At 38.7% G+C, this 18,850-nt stretch overlaps 5 protein-coding genes and 1 pseudogene across 11 annotated transcripts; 5 read left to right on the top strand and 1 right to left on the bottom strand.

The window, feature by feature from the left end:
* The first annotated feature begins 711 nt into the window (after positions 1-711).
* LOC111291331 (putative disease resistance protein At1g50180) lies at positions 712-4,166 on the top strand. Its single transcript, XM_089768593.1, has 2 exons — positions 712-1,123; positions 1,394-4,166. The coding sequence occupies exon 2, from the start codon at positions 1,424-1,426 to the stop codon at positions 4,094-4,096; it is 2,673 nt and encodes an 890-aa protein (XP_089624719.1). The 5' UTR covers positions 712-1,123; positions 1,394-1,423; the 3' UTR covers positions 4,097-4,166.
* A 791-nt stretch (positions 4,167-4,957) lies between these two features.
* On the top strand, positions 4,958-6,521 carry LOC149516248 (mavicyanin-like). Of its 3 annotated transcripts, none has more exons than XM_089768598.1 (3): positions 4,995-5,439; positions 5,817-5,883; positions 6,064-6,521. In XM_089768598.1, exons 2-3 carry the CDS (start codon positions 5,880-5,882, stop codon positions 6,453-6,455), a joined length of 396 nt encoding a protein of 131 aa, XP_089624724.1. In that variant the 5' UTR covers positions 4,995-5,439; positions 5,817-5,879; the 3' UTR covers positions 6,456-6,521. The 3 variants fall into 3 exon arrangements, with proteins under 3 accessions (XP_089624722.1, XP_089624724.1, XP_089624723.1); XM_089768597.1 differs by having other exon boundaries at positions 4,995-5,704; XM_089768596.1 differs by having other exon boundaries at positions 4,958-5,920.
* On the top strand, positions 5,086-5,451 carry LOC149516249 (peptide methionine sulfoxide reductase A4, chloroplastic pseudogene; annotated as a pseudogene).
* A 379-nt stretch (positions 6,522-6,900) lies between the features above and the next one.
* Positions 6,901-12,433, bottom strand: LOC149516247 (uncharacterized). 5 transcript variants are annotated; one of them, XM_089768588.1, is made up of 7 exons: positions 12,032-12,433; positions 11,555-11,767; positions 11,392-11,463; positions 11,237-11,308; positions 8,599-10,575; positions 7,573-8,502; positions 6,901-7,476 (listed from the first exon to the last, which is right to left on the bottom strand). In XM_089768588.1, the coding sequence occupies exons 2-7, from the start codon at positions 11,637-11,639 to the stop codon at positions 7,127-7,129; spliced, it is 3,486 nt and encodes a 1,161-aa protein (XP_089624714.1). In that variant the 5' UTR covers positions 11,640-11,767; positions 12,032-12,433; the 3' UTR covers positions 6,901-7,126. The 5 variants fall into 5 exon arrangements, with proteins under 5 accessions (XP_089624714.1, XP_089624717.1, XP_089624713.1 ...); XM_089768591.1 differs by having other exon boundaries at positions 6,901-7,397; XM_089768587.1 differs by having other exon boundaries at positions 11,555-12,433.
* A 16-nt stretch (positions 12,434-12,449) lies between these two features.
* On the top strand, positions 12,450-16,409 carry LOC149516246 (putative disease resistance protein At1g50180). Its single transcript, XM_089768594.1, has one exon. It carries the CDS (start codon positions 13,689-13,691, stop codon positions 16,356-16,358), a length of 2,670 nt encoding a protein of 889 aa, XP_089624720.1. The 5' UTR covers positions 12,450-13,688; the 3' UTR covers positions 16,359-16,409.
* Positions 16,410-17,215: 806 nt separating this feature from the next.
* LOC111290341 (uclacyanin 1-like) lies at positions 17,216-18,808 on the top strand. The gene is made up of 3 exons (XM_089768595.1): positions 17,216-17,704; positions 18,077-18,180; positions 18,322-18,808. The coding sequence occupies exons 1-3, from the start codon at positions 17,508-17,510 to the stop codon at positions 18,711-18,713; spliced, it is 693 nt and encodes a 230-aa protein (XP_089624721.1). The 5' UTR covers positions 17,216-17,507; the 3' UTR covers positions 18,714-18,808.
* The last annotated feature ends 42 nt before the right edge of the window (positions 18,809-18,850 follow it).

Here is an 18,850-nt window from a genome sequence, read left to right as displayed (position 1 = left end):
AGTCATGCACTTTAGAAACTTATGGTGGGGTTATGGTTTGCAACATCTGATTGAGAGCTTGTATTTGTTCGATCAGGGCTTAAAATTGTTTCATAGTTAGTCCTACCTATAGTCGAGCTAAACAGATAGAATGCTAGCCTTGTAAGTTTTTGTTCTAGTCCAGACGACTGTCTTTCCTTCTTCTTGGGTTTTTTTTCTTAGTGACATTATTTTGTGCTTGACTGATTTGAAATGTGCTCGTACCTGAAGTACCAAATGTTGGTATCTAGCTCCGACCTAAAAGTATTCCTGTAAATGCAAAAGGAAAGAATAATTAGAGGTAAAGATAGGAAATGTTCCCTACGTTTACACGCAGACGCACAAGTTAAAAATGGTCAGGTTGGAAATGAAGTGAGAAAGTAGGAAAGAGAGAAAGAGATAAATAGGATAAATCTAATTTCATGGTGTTTAAATCTTCATATTTATAAATAAATTGAAAGAGATAAAAATTGAATAATTAAGATAAGATCGAGCTGAAGTGACACTAAAGATATCATACTAATATAATATATCAAATCGATATAAATAATTAAGATATTCCTAATTATTTGTTAAAGACTAAAAAAGAAAAAAAATTATTATATTTTTTTTTTACCATTATATATCTCTAATTCTTTTCTTCCCGAAAACGAATCCGAAGAATATCCTTCATTGACTTTTTTTTTATTTGCTTGCAACCTTCCCTGGAAGGATCAATTATTAACTTAAAAAAGGCGTTCTCAACGCAAACAAAGCAAAACGCCAAAACCTGTACCACTATTGGTACAAAAGAGTTACAATACCACTTTTACTTGCAACGTGCTAAACCATAAGCGGATTGATAAGAGACTAAACTTCAATCCTGACAGAAACCTAGATCTAACTTCACAAGTAAGCAAGCTAACCAGACAAGCAAACGAGTTAATATTTGCACCTGGAAGACAGATTACAACAACATCCCCAAGCTGGAGCAGCTAAGCTTGGACTGGGAAATCTTCTAATATAAGTGCATATTCGGACTGGAAGGAGATTGGCGCTTACAAGCTGCTGAAGCTACAAAGCCTGGACGGGAACACCTTCAACAGTTCCACTGCCCCCTCCAAAAGTTAGGATCTGAACACTTCTATGACTATGATAAGTTTTTACTGATTCTCTATCAGGCTAGATCTACTAGAAACTAACCTTCTATGCTAGATAGAGTATATGAGCGGATCTAGTGAGATGAAAGTGTGGGTTTGAGGTAAAAGAGAGGGTGGATTTCTATTGATGTTGACTCCCTGCATCTTTGATAAACATCAGAGCTTCTTCTGGGTTTCAATGTAAGAGTAAATTGAACTGAATTGTGGTTCCTTTATTCCGGTCAAACGCATTCCAGATCAATTAGAAGATATTAAAGTGTTTTGGCATGGCTGAAGCTGCTGTTTCCGTTGTGGTAGAAAGGCTAGCTTACATACTCGAAGAGATTGATTTTAAAACAAATGTTCGAGATGAAGTTGTGCGTCTACAAGATGAATTGATGCGGATGCGATGTTTCTTGAGGGATGCGGATGCAAAGCAAGATGATGATGAGAGAGTGCGGAACTGGGTTTCCGATATTAGAAATGTTGCTTATGATGTTGAGGATATCATTGACACATTCATCCTCAGAATTGATTCCGTCAAGAAAAAGAAACCCATGAGAAGGTATGCTTCCATTTTCGTAGATTGGAAACATCGCTCCAAGATTGCGAAGGAGCTCATGGCCATCCAGGGAAGAATCCTTGATATATCTGAGAGTCGTGAAAAGTATGGTATCAAGAACATTGGAGAGGGGATTAGCACTGCGAGGGAGAGGCTCCGGAAGCAGAGAAGATCATCTCCTCGCGGTGAAGAAAAGGATATTGTTGGCCTGGACGAAGATATAGCTAAGCTGGTGACACAACTTGTCCAAACTGAGGACCAGTGGCATGCGATTTCAATAGTCGGAATGGGGGGCATTGGCAAGACCACTCTTGCCAAAAAGGTTTACAATCATGATGATATCCAGGCCCGTTTTCCTACCCGAGCATGGGTCTATGTATCCCAGGAATTCAGTACTAGAGACATACTTCAGGCAATTATAAAGCAAGTGGCGACAACAGGACGAAAGTTGGAATCGTTGCGGGAAGAAGAACTGGAAGAAGTTCTATATGACCACCTTCGAAAAAAACGGTATTTGGTGGTCCTGGATGATGTATGGAGCATAGAAGCATGGAATTCTCTGTCTGAGGCCTTTCCAGACAGAAGTAATGGAAGCAGAGTGATGCTTACTACTCGCAACAGGAGTATTGCCCTCAAAGCTGATGCTAGAAGCATTCCCCATGATTTGCATTTTCTGAGCGAAGAAAATGGTTGGCTGTTGTTCTGCAAGAAAGCTTTCATTGATAGCGCTGACGCCCATCGTTCCCCACAGTTGGAGGAAATTGGGAAGGAGATTGTTGAAAAATGTGCTGGTTTACCACTAGCCATCCTTGTGATGGGAGGATTGCTTTCAAGAAAAAGAAATGTGGGAGAATGGAAAAGGGTTCTTTCCAATATGAGCTCATTCTTTGCTCAAGACCCAAATGGGGTATCAGCTATACTGGCTTTGAGTTACAACGATTTGCCATATTACCTCAAATCTTGTTTCCTCCATCTCGGACAGTTCCCTGAAGACCACCCCATTCCCTCGCATAAATTGTTTAGGCTATGGATTGCGGAGGGTTTGATACCAGAGCAAGGTGAAAGGATGGAGGATGTAGCAGAGGATTACTTGAATGAGTTAATTGAGAGAAACATGGTTCAAGTAGCCAAATTGAGTGTCAGCGACAGAGTTAAACAATGTCGTCTTCATGATCTACTACGAGACCTCTCCATCTCGAAGGCCAAAGCTGAGAGCTTTCATGAAATTCAAGGGAGTCAAAATACACATCCTTCAGCTAGATGTCGTCGTCATGCCATCTACTCTACCTTCAATTGGCGACAATGCAAGCATACAAATCCCCATCTCCGCACCCTTCTCTTCTTTAGAGTTGATCATCACAAAAACCAGGTTAAGTATTATAGAAATGATCCTTACAAGATGGAAGGCAGCGATTTAGATTATGTTGGCAAAAATTTCAAATTGCTCAGAATTCTGGAGTTGGAGGGTATACCATGTACTACCATTCCGAGCGTAATTGGGTTACTCATTCATTTGAAGTACTTGGGGCTAAAGGAGACGAACCTACAGGAGCTTTCATCAGCCATAGGTTCTTTGCGAAACCTACAGACTCTTGATGTAGCTGCAAATCTTCATCTGAAAACAATTCCCAATGTAATATGGAAGCTAACAAAATTACGATCTCTTTATATGTGTGGGCATAAATATGGGGGGCCAATGCGAATTGACACACTACAGCATCTCCAAGCTTTATCAGAGATAAATGTCGAAAAATGGATGCAAAACAACTCTGCAAATTTAACCAGCCTGCGGAAATTGGGAATCAGAGGAAACTTCAGCTTGCAAGCTAATGAAATATTCAACTCCATTGTGGCACTTGTACAACTTCAGTCCCTGTACCTGCGTACCGAAGATGCTGATTTTCCGTTGTTCACACAATTTTCTGCTCTTCAAAATCTAGTCAAGTTGCATATGAGAGGAACGATAAGGCAATTACCTAGCTCGCAGGAATTCCCACCAAATCTGTCTCAGTTGACATTAGCACATACTCATCTCAAGCAAGCTTCAGTGGGGATACTAGAGAACTTGCCAAGATTATTGATTCTGAGACTAAAAGCACGTTCCTATGATGGAGACAAAATGGCAATATCTGTCAGTGGCTTTCCTCAACTTGAGTTCCTGGAGTTTCACTCCTTGGAATCCTTGGAAGAGTTAAATCTTGAAGAAGGTGCAGTTGTAAGGCTTAGGAGTTTCCGGATCATCAATTGTGGAAACTTAAAGATGCTCCCTGAAGGAACAAGATCCCTTAGTGCCCTACGTGAGTTGGACATTGAAGAAATGCCAAAATCATTCGTGGATAGGATTCGAGGTGAAGATTTTTACAAAGTGCAACATGTTCCCTCTATCTTGTTTGTTTAATTTGCAGTTTCAATAAAGATTGTAGCAAATGGCAATACCTTAAACCATAAACTATTCATGGCTTCATACAGATTTGGATCTCTTAGTCTTACAACTGAAACTTTTTGTTGTGATTTATGTACCTTGTTCCTGACCTAACCCTCCAAGGTCACACCAGATTCAATTTCATGTAAGAGAATTCACTGGGAAGAAGAGCAATCACTCCGTCGTCCTATTCAAACGTTGAAAGATTAACACATTTAAAATGTTGCTATAGTAATTTATGAAGGTTGATGACAGATTCTGTCGGTGGCAGCTAGAAACTACATTGTCGAAGGAACATGTAACAGATTGGATCACTTGTTCATATGTCTGAAATCAATGTCCCAACTCCAAAGTAAAGTTTTGACCTGATTAATTATGATAGAGTGGGCCGAGCTCGTTTCTTCATGAGATGAAAAAGGCCCAAAAACCCACTGAAATTGCACAGTGTGGCTGGCATGGCCACACATTTGTTGACGTTTGTTACCACACTTGCTACTGTTCTAGACTCTTCTTTCGAAGGTCAGTAACAACTGCCCCCTCCACCACATTCCATTCAACGCCAAAAAAGTAAAAAAATAGATAAACCCCGAAAGAGTACAAAAGTAACCATCATCATCCCCCAATTTTAATTCCATTGTCAAAAGAATCATACTCACAGTCATCCATTCTTATCTAGTAGTTTATCTATTCTCACTAAGAAATTATTTTTACTTTTTTAAATTTTACATACAAAATTAATAAGGTAATATATACTAAAAATTAATTAAAAAAATCTAATTTACACCCACTTTTTAAAAGATAAAGCAATCTTGTTGTTGACATTTTACCGAAAAAGCAAACCACCATAATAAATAATTTATTTTTTTAAAATGAAAAATTAGAAAGAATCCCCAAAAAAAAATTTTTTTTACAAGCAAAATAATTGTCACCGTTGTTGTTCTTTCCAACTCCAATACCCAAGAACAATGCTACGGAGTCTTACACTTGCCACTTCTTTTTCTTCTTCTTCTTCTTCTCTCATTTCTAAACCTTTCTTTTCGATCTCTCCAAAACTTCCCTTCTCTTTCTCTCGACTTTCTTTCCCTTTCCCTCAAGCCAAACGATCCATTTTCGTCTACAAATCCCGCATGAACATCCTGAAAAACCTCGGCTTCGGAGCCAACAACAAGCCAACGCCGTCAATGGAAAACTCCGCCATCGCTCAGGGTCCGGACGACGACGTCCCGGCTCCTGGTCAGCAGTTTGCTCAGTTCGGTGCGGGCTGGTTTTGGGGCGTTGAACTGGCGTTACAGAGAGTTCCAGGGGTGACCAAAACGGAGGTTGGGTATTAACTAGTGATTTAACTAGATTTACAGCAAAGCAGCCATATTAATGTAACCCAACAAATTTTAACCACTTGTTTTCCAATTGCAACAAAAACAATGGAAAAGGAAAGGTCCAAAAGGGCCTGGCTAATAATTAGATATCTTTCTTAGTTCTTCACTCAATGTCAATCATTAAAAAATAATAAATATATATGACACAACAAACAAAAGGATATTTGCAGTTCTAAAGGTAGGTCATCTAATAATAAGCAACCCTGAGGTACATATACAATGCCAAATTTCATCATCTCAAAAACATCAATTAATCTCTCATTCATGGCCAAGCTGATTCTGCTTTGTTTTCTTGTTCTTTTCTGCTTTGCATTAACAAGTGATGCTACAACGTACGTGGTTGGGGACACATCCGGCTGGGACATAAGTACTGACATTGATTCATGGGTTAGTGACAAGAGATTCAATGTTGGTGATGTTCTATGCAAGTGTCTTGTTGCCATCTTAGAAAAGATAACGAGTTTTCTTTTTTTTTTTTTGTTCATGTCACAAGCAATTAAGGAACCCTAATATCCTTTCTTCTGTTGAGTTTAGTGACAAATTTCATTTGTTTTCTGTTTCTTGTAGTGTTCCAACACTCATCATATCACAGTGTAAGCGAGGTAACCAAAAAAAGTTTCAAAACTTGCAACACAACGGATACTCTGAGAACATTTTCCAATGGGAACACAACTGTTACATTGTCAAATGTTGGTGCCAGATATTTCGTTTATGGTAACAGGTTGCATTGTCTTGGAGGCATGAAGCTTCAAGTAAACGTCGAAGGTGATCAAACATCTTCGACTGTTGGTGCCCCTGAAGCACAGCCTGGAACTACACTTCCGCAGCCTGCGTCGAAGAACAACAATCCTTCAATTGTTATTCCCACTTCAAGTGGGTATATCATTGGTGGAATTCAATGTCTTATAATAGCCTTGCTATGTTTGACGGCTACAATGTTGTTTCTGTTCCAGACTTGAGAAAAATATTCGTAGCCAAGCACTATTACTCCATATAATATCAAAGTTGTTTTGCATTGTTGGAAACCAATGAAGAGTTCTTTCTTTTTCTTTTACTTTTAGGCAAATACGTTTTATGTGGATTTTCAATATCGTGATTTTATATGAAAAACAGATTCTACTTACACTGATGAATAAATTTTCTCCCTTCATTGCCAAGTCAAAAGGATTTTGCACTGTGATCAATGAGGATCCTACTCAACCACTGTAGCAATTTTTCACTACGAGTTGATCAAAGAAAAGTTCATGAAATGTCAAAACAAAAATCTTGGAGTCACTTTGCACCTTAGTCGAAAAGGTAACAAACCTGTAATCAAGTTTGATAACAATAAGGCTATTATTTCCGCAGTTTTAGTCTGGTTAGTTTTTAAATTGTCCTACAGCAATGCTAAAGGAGAGACGTATATTTTTAATTTAAAAAGGGTAGAGATGTATATTGGTTCTGAATTAATGAACAAAATCATACAAGAAAAACATGTTTTATCATGTGATGAATCACTAAAGCACCCTTCTGCGCCCTGTTTCTGACAGGAACAACCTGTTACCCCTTAATTTAGAAAAGCAGGAACAAGAGAAGAGAGGAAAAAGTAAAAGAAGTAAAAGGAAAAAAAATCTGTGGTGTCATATTAAAGCTATCTCCTCCCACTTAGATACTCTTTTTTGATCCTCACGAGCTTGGTTGCAACTACTGTCATAGTCATTCTATCATCGGGCGACTCTGCAGTACAACCACAGGCCACTTCCATGATTGATAATATACATGTCCTATCAGCAGCTAAGTCTCTCCAACAAGATTGCAGCGAAGTGAAATCTACAATACTCTCAACTGCATGAGGTAATGAAGAGCATACCCAATGCCTGAGGTTCATTTCACCGTTAAATATTTCATCTGTGGGCTTCTTTCTGGTAAATGTTTCCATCAGTAGAATACCAAAGCTATAAACATCAGTTTTTTCAGAAACAGTTCCAGTTGATTCATACTCTACATCAAAACAGTATCAATGCATTAAGTATAAAAAATCCAATATAATGCATGATGTTATGATATTTTGTAGTTGAACATGATGAGAAACGTCACCTGGAGCCATATATCCAGCAGTGGCCTTAGTCGCGGTTTTTGTTGCTGCAGTTCTTTCACTTACGCGTTTGGCAATGCTAAAATCACTAACATGTGCAACCATGTCATTATCTAGTAGAACGTTGCTAGGTCTTAAATTGCAGTGAATGACACACATTGTATGGAGGTAGCACAAAGCTGATGCCACATCTATCATTGTATTAAGCATTGTCAAGATATTCCTTAAGGGGCTGTCATCATCATTGTAATGAAGCCATTGTTCCAGAGATCCATAGGGCATGTACTCCAGAACCAATGCTTTAAAATCAACTTCATTGCACATCTTCAAGATTTTGACAACATTCCGATGGCGAATAAAGGACAGTGCTTCAGATTCAACTGCAAAACTCTCCCGCCCTCTTTTTATTCGATTAAAAACCTTTATTGCTCTGTATACATCATGCCCATATGGTGATGGCATTTTTCCTTTGTACAAGACACCAAATTCCCCATACTGAACTATTTGACTTTCATTAAAGCCATCCGTTGCTAATAGAAGTTCTTGCCGTGAAATACTTGGATATATTTCTCTTTGGACTTGACATTCACTGTCTCTTAAATAATTTTTTTTGATCCTCTGGAGCTCTTCTTCAACTTCTCTCATAGTCTTCCTCTCAACAGACAACTCTGCAGTGCAAAACCTAGCCACTTTCATGATTGATAGTATACATTTTCTTTTGGCAGATATGGCTTCCTGATCAGCCTCAAGTAAAGCTACATCTGTTATTCTATCTACCGCACGAGGTAATGACTCACATACCCAGCGCCTCAAGTTCATTTCTCCATCAAACATTTCATCTGTGGGTTTCTTTCTGGTAAATGTTTCCATCAGTAGAATACCAAAGCTATACACATCTGTTTTTTCAGATATAATTCCACTTGATCCATACTCTATATGTAAGATAGAAATGCATTATTCAGATAAAGAAAAATTACATGCATACATGAATTATATAATGCAAATATAAATCAAAATAGAAACATTACCTGGTGCCATATACCCAACAGTGGACAAGGTTGAGGTTTGTTTTACAGCCTTCTGCTCATCTAAGATTTTGGCAATGCTGAAATCACTAACATGAGCGACCATATCTTCGTCTAGCAGGATATTGCTAGGTTTCAAATCAAAGTGAACAGCATGTCTTGCATGAAGGTAAAGCATTGCTGATGCAACTTCTATCATTACGTCAAGTCTTTGCAAGAGATTCAGAAAATAATTATGAGTGTAAAGCCACTTGTCCAAGGTCCCGTTAGGCATGTATTCTAGCACCAAGGCTTTGAAATCATCATCACGGCAACTGTTAATCAGTTTGACAATATTAGGATGATGAATAATGGACAATAACTTGGATTCATCCTCAAAACTCCTTATTGCTCTTTCTGTATGCATATTGAAAACCTTTATTGCAACATTCTTCTCCTCTTTCATTGTTCCCTTGTAAACAGAACCAAAACCCCCAGTGCCAAGTAGGTTACTTTCACTAAATCCATCTGTTGCTAGCGCAATTTCTTGGTACAAAATTGTTCTTCTTTTTGTTGGAAGAACAGCTATCATCCCTTTTTGGAAGTACTGTTTTACCAACACATGGATCAGTAATAGCATACAACATAATGCAATCATTGGAAAAAAAATCTTGAGAAATAGAAAAAGAGTTCTCCGTGTTCCTTTGGAGGTACCAGTTTTGCATGGTGGAACTTGCAATCGTGCTGCACCACAAAGTGCTTTATTCATCACATATGATTGGGCTAAGAAATTAGCAAAGGGTCCTTCACTGGGAATTTCTCCTTGGAGTTCATTAGAAGACACATTAAAATATTGAAGATAAAGGAGCTTTACCAAGGACATAGGAATTACTCCAGAGAGGTTGTTAACAGAAAGATCCAAGAACTCTAAGCTTATAGAACCACTAAAAGATTCTGGAATAGAGCCTTGTAATTTATTTTCTGCTAAAGAAAGATACACAAGCATTTTGAGATTCCCAATGCTGTTAGGAATGTAACCTGATAACTGATTATTTGACAAATCAATTTCAGTCACAACCTTCAAATTTTCAATTTCTAATGGAAGAGACCCCTGTAGAGAATTTGATGACAAGTCTATGGCCAGGATATCATTTAGGCTCCACAAGCTTGAGGGTATCATGGAAGTTAACCTGTTAAAGCCTAAGCTGATATTTCTTAGAGCTTTAAGATTACCCAAGCATTCTGGTATTGATCCAGAAAGCTCATTACCACCTAAGAATAATTCCACCAAGCTGCTCAATTGACAAAGATCATACAAGATGGTTCCTTGCAATCTATTGCTTTGAAGGTGCAAACCTTGCAGCTTTTGTAGTTTTCCAATTGTATTTGGAATAATACCAGTCAGTTCATTTTTTCCCAGCTCTAAGGCTATCAAGCTGCTTAAATTGCCAAGTTCAGCAGGAATGAAGCCCTTAAGTTTGCAATCAGACACCAAAAAGTATTCAAGAAAAGCTGAGAGATTACCAACGGACATGGGGAGGATGGAACCAAGAGGATTGCCTGATAGCACAATCCTTCTCAAATGGCTGTTTTGTGTCAATGAAGAAATAAAATTTGATTCCACCATGGAGGATTCACTGGTTAAGTTATTCTGGGCTAATTCAAGTTTCTGGAGATTTCTCAGATTACCAATAGAATTAGGAATACTGCCAGTAAAGAAGTTATCTGTCAAGTCCAAGAGAGTGAGTTTTGATGCATTAGAGATGGAGCTAGGAATTATTCCTTGAAGTTCATTTCCCCGAAGGTGAAGCTCGGCAAGATTTGGAAGGAAGAAGCCTATACTTGATGGAAGGTTTCCTGAAAGAGAGTTTTCATATAGCAAGACAACTTGTAATGCTGAGATATTGAAGATTGTTGACGGAATAATGCCCCTTAAGAAGTTATTATTAACTCTCAATGCCTTTAGGTTGGAAAGATTTCCAATCTCCGGTGGTAGTGCACCTGGACAAAGCGGAAACCACCAATATTTACTTCAGCATTTTAATTCTGCTGTTTCTACTCACAATTCTTAACAATTATTGCATTAAGAAGTACAAAGAAGAAGAAATGTAATCTTTCAAGAAGGTTGTTTCCAGATCAAGCCTAGCTACAGAAGGAAATAAATAAACATGAACTTATAATGGACAATATAAAGCAACCTCCCTAAAATACGCAATGGTGGATTCTAGCTCCAGAAAAGATGCTATGATCTGTCCTTCTGTATGACAAAAAGTTCACACGCTACGCTATCCTACTTGATTCCATACTATATTTCTATCTCCTAAAGAAATGAGGTATGGAGCTGCACAATTTTCATTTAGTGTTGATGGCTCCTAGTAATGCAGGGTATTTCTTTGTAATGCAATATTATCACAGCCATAACACTACCTCCATGACAGGACATTGTATACACAGGCTCAGCTAAGAGTACACAAATCATCCAACCCCCCTCTCACCGGAGCGTCTTTCCCCACAGTCCATTTTATGCCAAGATCCATCTAATCAACCAGCACCAGTACAGATCCAGCGGCAAACTCAAACCTTTTCAATATGGAGTTTGTTTGAGGAGTTGGGACCTAAGCAAACAGCCTGATAATGCTGTAACTACAAAAGCATAAAGTACCTGTCAAGTTGTTTTCACTGAAGTTTATTTCCTCGAGCAATGTACAGTTTCCAATACGGCTTGGTATGTGACCTGGATAAATTCAAGCAGTTCAAACACTAAAAAGTATGATGGCATATCTTGGCAAATATTAAAAAAGGCAAATAAAATTGCACCTGTAAGGTGGTTATATGAAATGTTCAGATTCTTTACATTGGTTAGATAACCTATTTCCCCAGGAATTGTACCTACAAAGACATTATCATCAAGATAGATCACCTCATGAACAATTTGTTTATTAAAAGGTTGAGAAAAAAAAAAAGAAAAAGAAAAGTCTACCAGATAGTCTATTAAAGCTGAGATCAATTATTTGTAGGGAAGATAAGTTTCCAATGTGTGGAGGAATGGTGCCCTCTAGATCCATGGAAGAAATATTCAAGGCTATGACCCTCTGGGGTTGGCCACCGCAAGTAATACCAATCCAATTGCAAACAGAAGTAGCTGTTGTCCAATTGTTTGCCAAGATATTTTGAGTTTCGGGATTGATATGGGCTTTCAAGGCCAGAAGCGCAGATTGATCAGTGATTAATGAGTGAAGACGGGTTGTGCACAATATAAAGAAGTGAACTAACAACACCAAACTATGAAAGCAAGAAATCTCCATGACCGTAAGATTGAAAATGGACGCTTATGACAATGGAGGAAGAGAAATGATACAAAACTGAAAATCTAATGGCCCCAACAATAGGAGAATGTACAGAGTCAGAATGGAAATTGGAGGGCTGACCATAAGTAGACGGGATTTTACTGCCTTACCCCTCTAATGGAGGCCTAATGGGCTATGCTGCAGGTTCTGTTCCTTTGTACGACATGATCATACAGATTTCCAAGCAGCCGTCAAACTTCAATCAGATCGATACTAGGAAGAACAGAGAAAAAAACTGATAGAGGGAGAGTAAGAGATGAACAAGGTTGTCTGGTGAGATAGGGCGGCGCAAAGAGAGAATACAAGGTGCGAAACAAATCGCTGTTTTTCATCTTTCAATTAGTAGAAAAAAGGTCTGCTTTGTGCCATACCGGGGGCATTTCAGTTCACACCTAAAACCCTTCATTGCCTCTTTCTAGAAAGGGTCGATTATCATTGACTTAAAGCCATTGCGAACCAAAGCAACCTTTCTCGAAAGGGTCATTATTAGTGACTTAAAGCCGTTGTGAACCAAAACAAAGTAAAACGCCAAAACCTTATATCATTATTGCTGCAGAAGAGTTACAATACCGCGTTTACTTACAACGTGCTAAACCATACGCGGATTGATAAGAGACTTTACATCAGAACTTCAATCCAGACAGAAACTTAGATCTAACTTCAAAAGTGACCCAGCTAACAAGACAAGCAAACTGTTGCGTCTGAAGCAATATTCACAATAATACAGAAGCAATAGACAACAATCAATAATCAAATGCGCAGGAAAAATAAAACACATCAAGATTTACGTGAAAAATCCTTCAGTGTAGAGGGAAAAATCACGGACCACCAAAAAAATCTTCACTATCAAATAATAGTTATACAAAATTCTTCTCTAGCTAAAACTAGAGCTAATCAAAAACTAAAGAAATAATTGAAGAAATCTTACCAAATAAGTGACTCAATAAATACACCCTGGATTTGTTCCTAGAGAGCTTCAAACTCGATCTTCACCGTTCAAAATGTATAACTCTGAATCATAAACCTCCTTACAAGGTTCCAACTCAATCGGACCACGGATCGACTTCCGTTTAACCAACTCTCCCTTCTCCTTTTTCTCTCTCTGTTTTTCCTGGCTTTTCTTCTTTCTCTGTTTGGTTGTCGACACACACATAAAACAATCCCACCTCTTTTTTATTAAGTAGTTAGGGTTCTGTGTAAAATAAAATATCAAAGCCCATGACTTTTACTTGGTCCAAAACCACTTACATGGGACTGGACCCATTTTTCTAACACAAACAAGTCCATGTTTGCACCTGGAAGATGGATTACAACAACATCCACAAGCTGGAGCAACTCGGCTTGTACTGGGAAACCTTTTTGGCGATATTTACAAGCTGCTGAAGCTACAAAGCCTGGACTGGAACACCTTCCACATTTCCACTGCCCCCTCCAAAAGATGAGATCTGAACACTTCTATGACTATGATAAGCTATGAGAAAAGTTAAGGTTTTACTGAGTTGTCTTCTTTTTTTTCTCTATCAAACTAGATCTACAAGAAATTAACCTCCATAGATAGTATGCTAGATCTAAGAGTATATAAGCGGATATAGTGAGATGAAAGTGTGGGTTTGATGACTTTTGAGGTAAAAGAGAGGGTGGATTTCTGTTGATGTTGACTCCTGCATCTTTGATAAACACCAAAGCTTCTTCTGGGTTTGAATGTAAGAGTAAACTGAATGGACAAACGCATTTCAGATCAATTAGAAGATATTAAAGTGTTTTGGCATGGCTGAAGCTGCTGTTTCCATTGTGGTAGAAAGGCTAGTTTACATACTCGAAGAGATTGATTTTAAAAAAAATGTTCTAGATGAAGTTGTGCGTCTACAAGATGAATTGATGCGGATGCGATGTTTCTTGAGGGATGCAGATGCAAAGCAAGATGATGATGAGAGAGTGCGCAACTGGGTTTCGGACATTAGAAATGTTGCTTATGATGTTGAGGATATCATTGACACATTCATCCTCAGAATTGATTCCGTCAAGAAAAAGAACCCCATCAGAAGGTGTGCTTCCATTTTCCTAGATTGGAAACATCGCTCCAAGATTGCGAAGGAGCTCATGGCCATCCAGGGAAGAATCCCTGATATATCTGAGAGTCGTGAAAAGTATGGTATCAAGAACATTGGAGAGGGGAGCACTGCAAGGAAGAGGCTCCGGAAGCAGAGAAGATCATCTCCTCGCGGTGAAGAAAAGGATATTGTTGGCCTGGACGAAGATATAGCTAAGCTGGAGACACAACATGTCCAAACTGAGGACCAATGGCATGCAATTTCAATAGTCGGAATGGGAGGCATTGGCAAGACCACTCTTGCCAAAAAGGTTTACAATCATGGTGAAATCCAGGCTCGTTTTCCTACCCGAGCATGGGTCTATGTATCCCAGGAATTCAGTACCAGAGACATACTTCAGGCAATTATAAAGCAAGTGGCGACAACAGGACGAAAGTTGGAATCTTTGCGGGAAGAAGAATTGGAAGAAGTTCTCTATGACCACCTTCGAAAAAAACGGTATTTGGTGGTCTTGGATGATGTATGGAGCATAGAAGCATGGAATTCTCTGTCTGAGGCCTTTCCACACAGAAGTAATGGAAGCAGAGTGATGCTTACGACTCGCAACAGGAGTATTGCCATCAAAGCTGATGCTAGAAGCGTTCCCTACGACTTGCATTTTCTGAGCGAAGAAAATGGCTGGATGTTGTTCTGCAAGAAAGCTTTCATTGATAGCGCTGATGCCCATCGTTCCCCACAGTTGGAGGAAATTGGGGAGGAGATTGTTGAAAAATGTGCTGGTTTACCACTAGCCATCATTGTGATGGGAGGATTGCTTTCAAGAAAAAGAAATGTGGGAGAATGGAAAAGGGTTCTTTCCAATATGAGCTCGTTCTTTGCTCAAGACCCAAATGGGGTATCAGCTATACTGGCTTTGAGTTGCAACGATTTGCCATATTACCTCAAATCTTGTTTTCTCCATCTCAGACAGTTCCCTGAAGACCACCCCATTCCCACGCATAAATTGTTTAGGCTATGGATTGCAGAGAGTTTGATACCAGAGCAAGATGAAAGGATGGAGGACGTAGCAGAGGATTACTTGAATGAGTTAATTGAGAGAAACATGGTTCAAGTGGCCAAATTGAGTGTCAACGACAGAGTTAAACAATGTTGTCTTCATGATCTACTAAGAGACCTCTCCATCTCGAACGCCGAAGCTGAGAGTTTTCATGAAATTCAAGGGAGTCAAAATACACATCCTTCAGCTAGATGTCGTCGTCATGCCATCTATTCTACCTTCAATTGGGGACAATGCAAGCATCCAAATCCCCATCTGCGCTCGCTTCTCTTCTTTAGAGTTGATCATCACAAAAACCAGGTTAAATATTATAGAAATGATCCTTATAAGATAGAAGGCAGCGATTTAGATTATGTTGGCAAAAATTTCAAACTGCTCAGAATTCTGGAGTTGGAGGGTATACCATGTACTACCATTCCAAGCATAATTGGGTTACTTATTCATTTGAAGTACTTGGGGCTAAAGGAGACGAACCTACAGGAGCTTTCATCAGCCATAGGTTCTTTGCGAAACCTGCAGACTCTTGATGTAGCAGCAAATCTTCATCTGAAAACAATTCCCAATGTAATATGGAAGCTAACAAAATTACGATCTCTTTATATGTGTAGGCATAAATATGAGGGGCCAATGCGAATTGACACACTACAGCATCTCCAAGCTCTATCAGAGATAAATGTCAAAAAATGGATGCAAAACAACTCTGCAAATTTAACCAGCCTGTGGAAATTGGGAATCAGAGGAAACTTCAGCTTGCAAGCTAATGAAATATTCAACTCCATTGTGGCACTTGTACAACTTCAGTCCCTGTACCTGCTTACCGAAGATGCTGATTTTCCATTGTTCACACAATTTTCTGCTCTTCAAAATCTAGTCAAGTTGCATATGAGAGGAACGATAAGGCAATTACCTAGCTCGCAGGAATTCCCACCAAACCTGTCTCAGTTGAGATTAGCACATACTCATCTCAAGCAAGCTTCAGTGGGGATACTCGAGAACTTGCCAAGATTATTGATTCTGAGACTAAAAGCACGTTCCTATGATGGAGACAAAATGGCACTATCTGTCAGTGGCTTTCCTCAACTTGAGTTCCTGGAGTTTCACTCCTTGGAATCCTTGGAAGAGTTAAATCTTGAAGAAAGTGCAGTTGTAAGGCTTAGGAGTTTCCGGATCATCAATTGTGGAAACTTCAAGATGCTCCCTGAAGGAACAAGATCCCTTAGTGCCCTACGTGAGTTGGACATTGAAGAAATGCCAAAATCATTCGTGGATAGGATTCGAGGTGAAGATTTTTACAAAGTGCAACATGTTCCCTCTATCTTGTTTGTTTAATTTGCAGTTTCAATAAAGATTGTAGCAAATGGCAATACCTTAAACCATAAACTATTCATGGCTTCATACAGATTTGGATCTCGTAGTCTTACAACTGAAACTTTTTGTTGTGATTTATGTACCTTGTTCCTGACCTAACCCTCCAAGGTCACACCAGATTCAATTTCATGTAAGAGAATTCACTGGGAAGAAGAGCAATCACTCCGTCGTCCTATTCAAACGTTGAAAGATTAACACATGTAGAATGTTGCTATAGTAATTTATGAAGGTTGATGACAGATTCTGTCGGTGGCTGCTAGAAACTGCATTGTCGAAGGAACATGTAACAGATTGGATCACTTGTTCATATGTCTGAAACCAATGTCCCAATTGCAAAGTCCGAAGTTTTGACCTGATTAATTATGATACAGTGGGCCGAGCTCGTTTCTTTAAGATGAAAAAGGCCCAAAAACCCACTGAAATTGCACAGTGTGGCTGGCATGGCCACACACTTGTTGACGTTTGTTACCACACATGGCTACTGTTCCAGACTCTTCTTTCGAAGGCCAGTAACAACTTCCCCCTCCACCACATTCCATTCAACGCCAAAAAAGTAAAAAAAATAGATAAACCCCGAAAGAGTACAAAAGTAACCATCATCATCCGCCAATTTTAATTGCGTTGTCAAAAGAATCATACTCACAGTCATCCATTCTTATCTAACAGAGTATCTATTCTCACTAAAAAATTATTTTTACTTTTTTAAATTTCACATACAAAATTAATAAGGTAATATATACTAAAAATTAATTTAAAAAAATCTAATTTACACCCATTTTTTAAAAGATAAAGCAATTTTGTTGTTGACATTTTACCAAAAAAACAAACCACCATAATAAATAATTTATTTTTTAAAAATGAAAATTAGAAAGAATCCCAAAAAAAAACAATTTTTAAAAGCAAAATAATTTTCACCGTTTTTGTTCTTTCCAACTCCAATACCCAAGAACAGTGTTACGGAGTCTTACACTTGCCACTTCTTTTTCTTCTTCTTCTTCTCTCATTTCTAAACCTTTCTTTTCGATCTCTCCAAAACTTCCCTTCTCTTTCTCTCGACTTTCTTTCCCTTTCCCTCAAGCCAAACGATCCATTTTCGTTTACAAATCCCCCATGAACATCCTGAAAAACCTCGGCTTCGGAGCCAACAACAAGCCAACCCCGTCAATGGAAAACTCCGCCATCGCTCAGGGTCCGGACGACGACGTCCCGGCTCCTGGTCAGCGGTTTGCTCAGTTCGGTGCGGGGTGTTTTTGGGGCGTTGAACTGGCGTTCCAGAGAGTTCCAGGGGTGACCAAAACGGAGGTTGGGTATTAACTAGTGATTTAACTAGATTTACAGCAAAGCAGCCATATTAATGTAACCCAACAAATTTTAACCACTTGTTTTCCAATTGCAACAAAAACAATGGAAAAGGAAAGGTCCAAAAGGGCCTGGCTAATAATTAGATATCTTTCTTAGTTGTTCACTCAATGTCAATCATTAAAAAATAATACATATATATGACACAACAAACAAAAGGATATTTGCAGTTCTAAAGGTAGGTCATCTAATAATAAGCAACCCTGAGGTACATATACAATGCCGAATTTCATCATCTCAAAAACATCAATTAATCTCTCATTCATGGCCAAGCTGATTCTGCTTTGTTTTCTTGTTATTTTCTGCTTTGCATTAACAAGTGATGCTACAACGTACGTGGTTGGGGACACATCCGGCTGGGACATAAGTACTGACATTGATTCATGGGTTAGTGACAAGAGATTCAGTGTTGGTGATGTTCTATGTAAGTGTCTTGTTGCCATCTTAGAAAAGATAACGAGTTTTTTTTTTTTTTTTGTTCATGTCACAAGCAATTAAGGAACCCTAATATCCTTTCTTCTGTTGAGTTTAGTGACAAATTTCATTTGTTTTCTGTTTCTTGTAGTGTTCCAATACTCATCATATCACAGTGTAAGCGAGGTAACCAAAAAAAGTTTCAAAACTTGCAACACAACGGATACTCTGAGAACATTTTCCAATGGGAACACAACTGTTACATTGTCAAATGTTGGTGCCAGATATTTCGTTTATGGTAACAGGTTGCATTGTCTTGGAGGCATGAAGCTTCAAGTAAACGTCGAAGGTGATCAAACATCTTCGACTGTTGGTGCCCCTGAAGCACAGCCTGGAACTACACTTCCGCAGCCTGCGTCGAAGAACAACAATCCTTCAATTGTTATTCCCACTTCAAGTGGGTATATCATTGGTGGAATTCAAAGTCTTATAATAGCCTTGCTATGTTTGACGGCTACAATGTTGTTTCTGTTCCAGACTTGAGAAAAATATTCGTAGCCAAGCACTATTACTCCATATAATATCAAAGTTATTTTGCATTGTTGAAAACCAATGAAGAGTTCTTTCTTTTTCTTTTACCTTTAGGCAAATACGTTTTATGTCGATTTTCAATATCGTGA

The sequence above is a fragment of the Durio zibethinus genome, chromosome 11 (genome assembly GCF_047325235.1).
Source record: "Durio zibethinus cultivar Kanyao isolate XHJ-2024 chromosome 11, ASM4732523v1, whole genome shotgun sequence".
Lineage (NCBI taxonomy): Eukaryota > Viridiplantae > Streptophyta > Magnoliopsida > Malvales > Malvaceae > Durio > Durio zibethinus.
The sequence above is the reverse complement of the archived record's forward strand: the minus strand, read 5'-3'. Positions and strand labels throughout refer to the sequence as shown.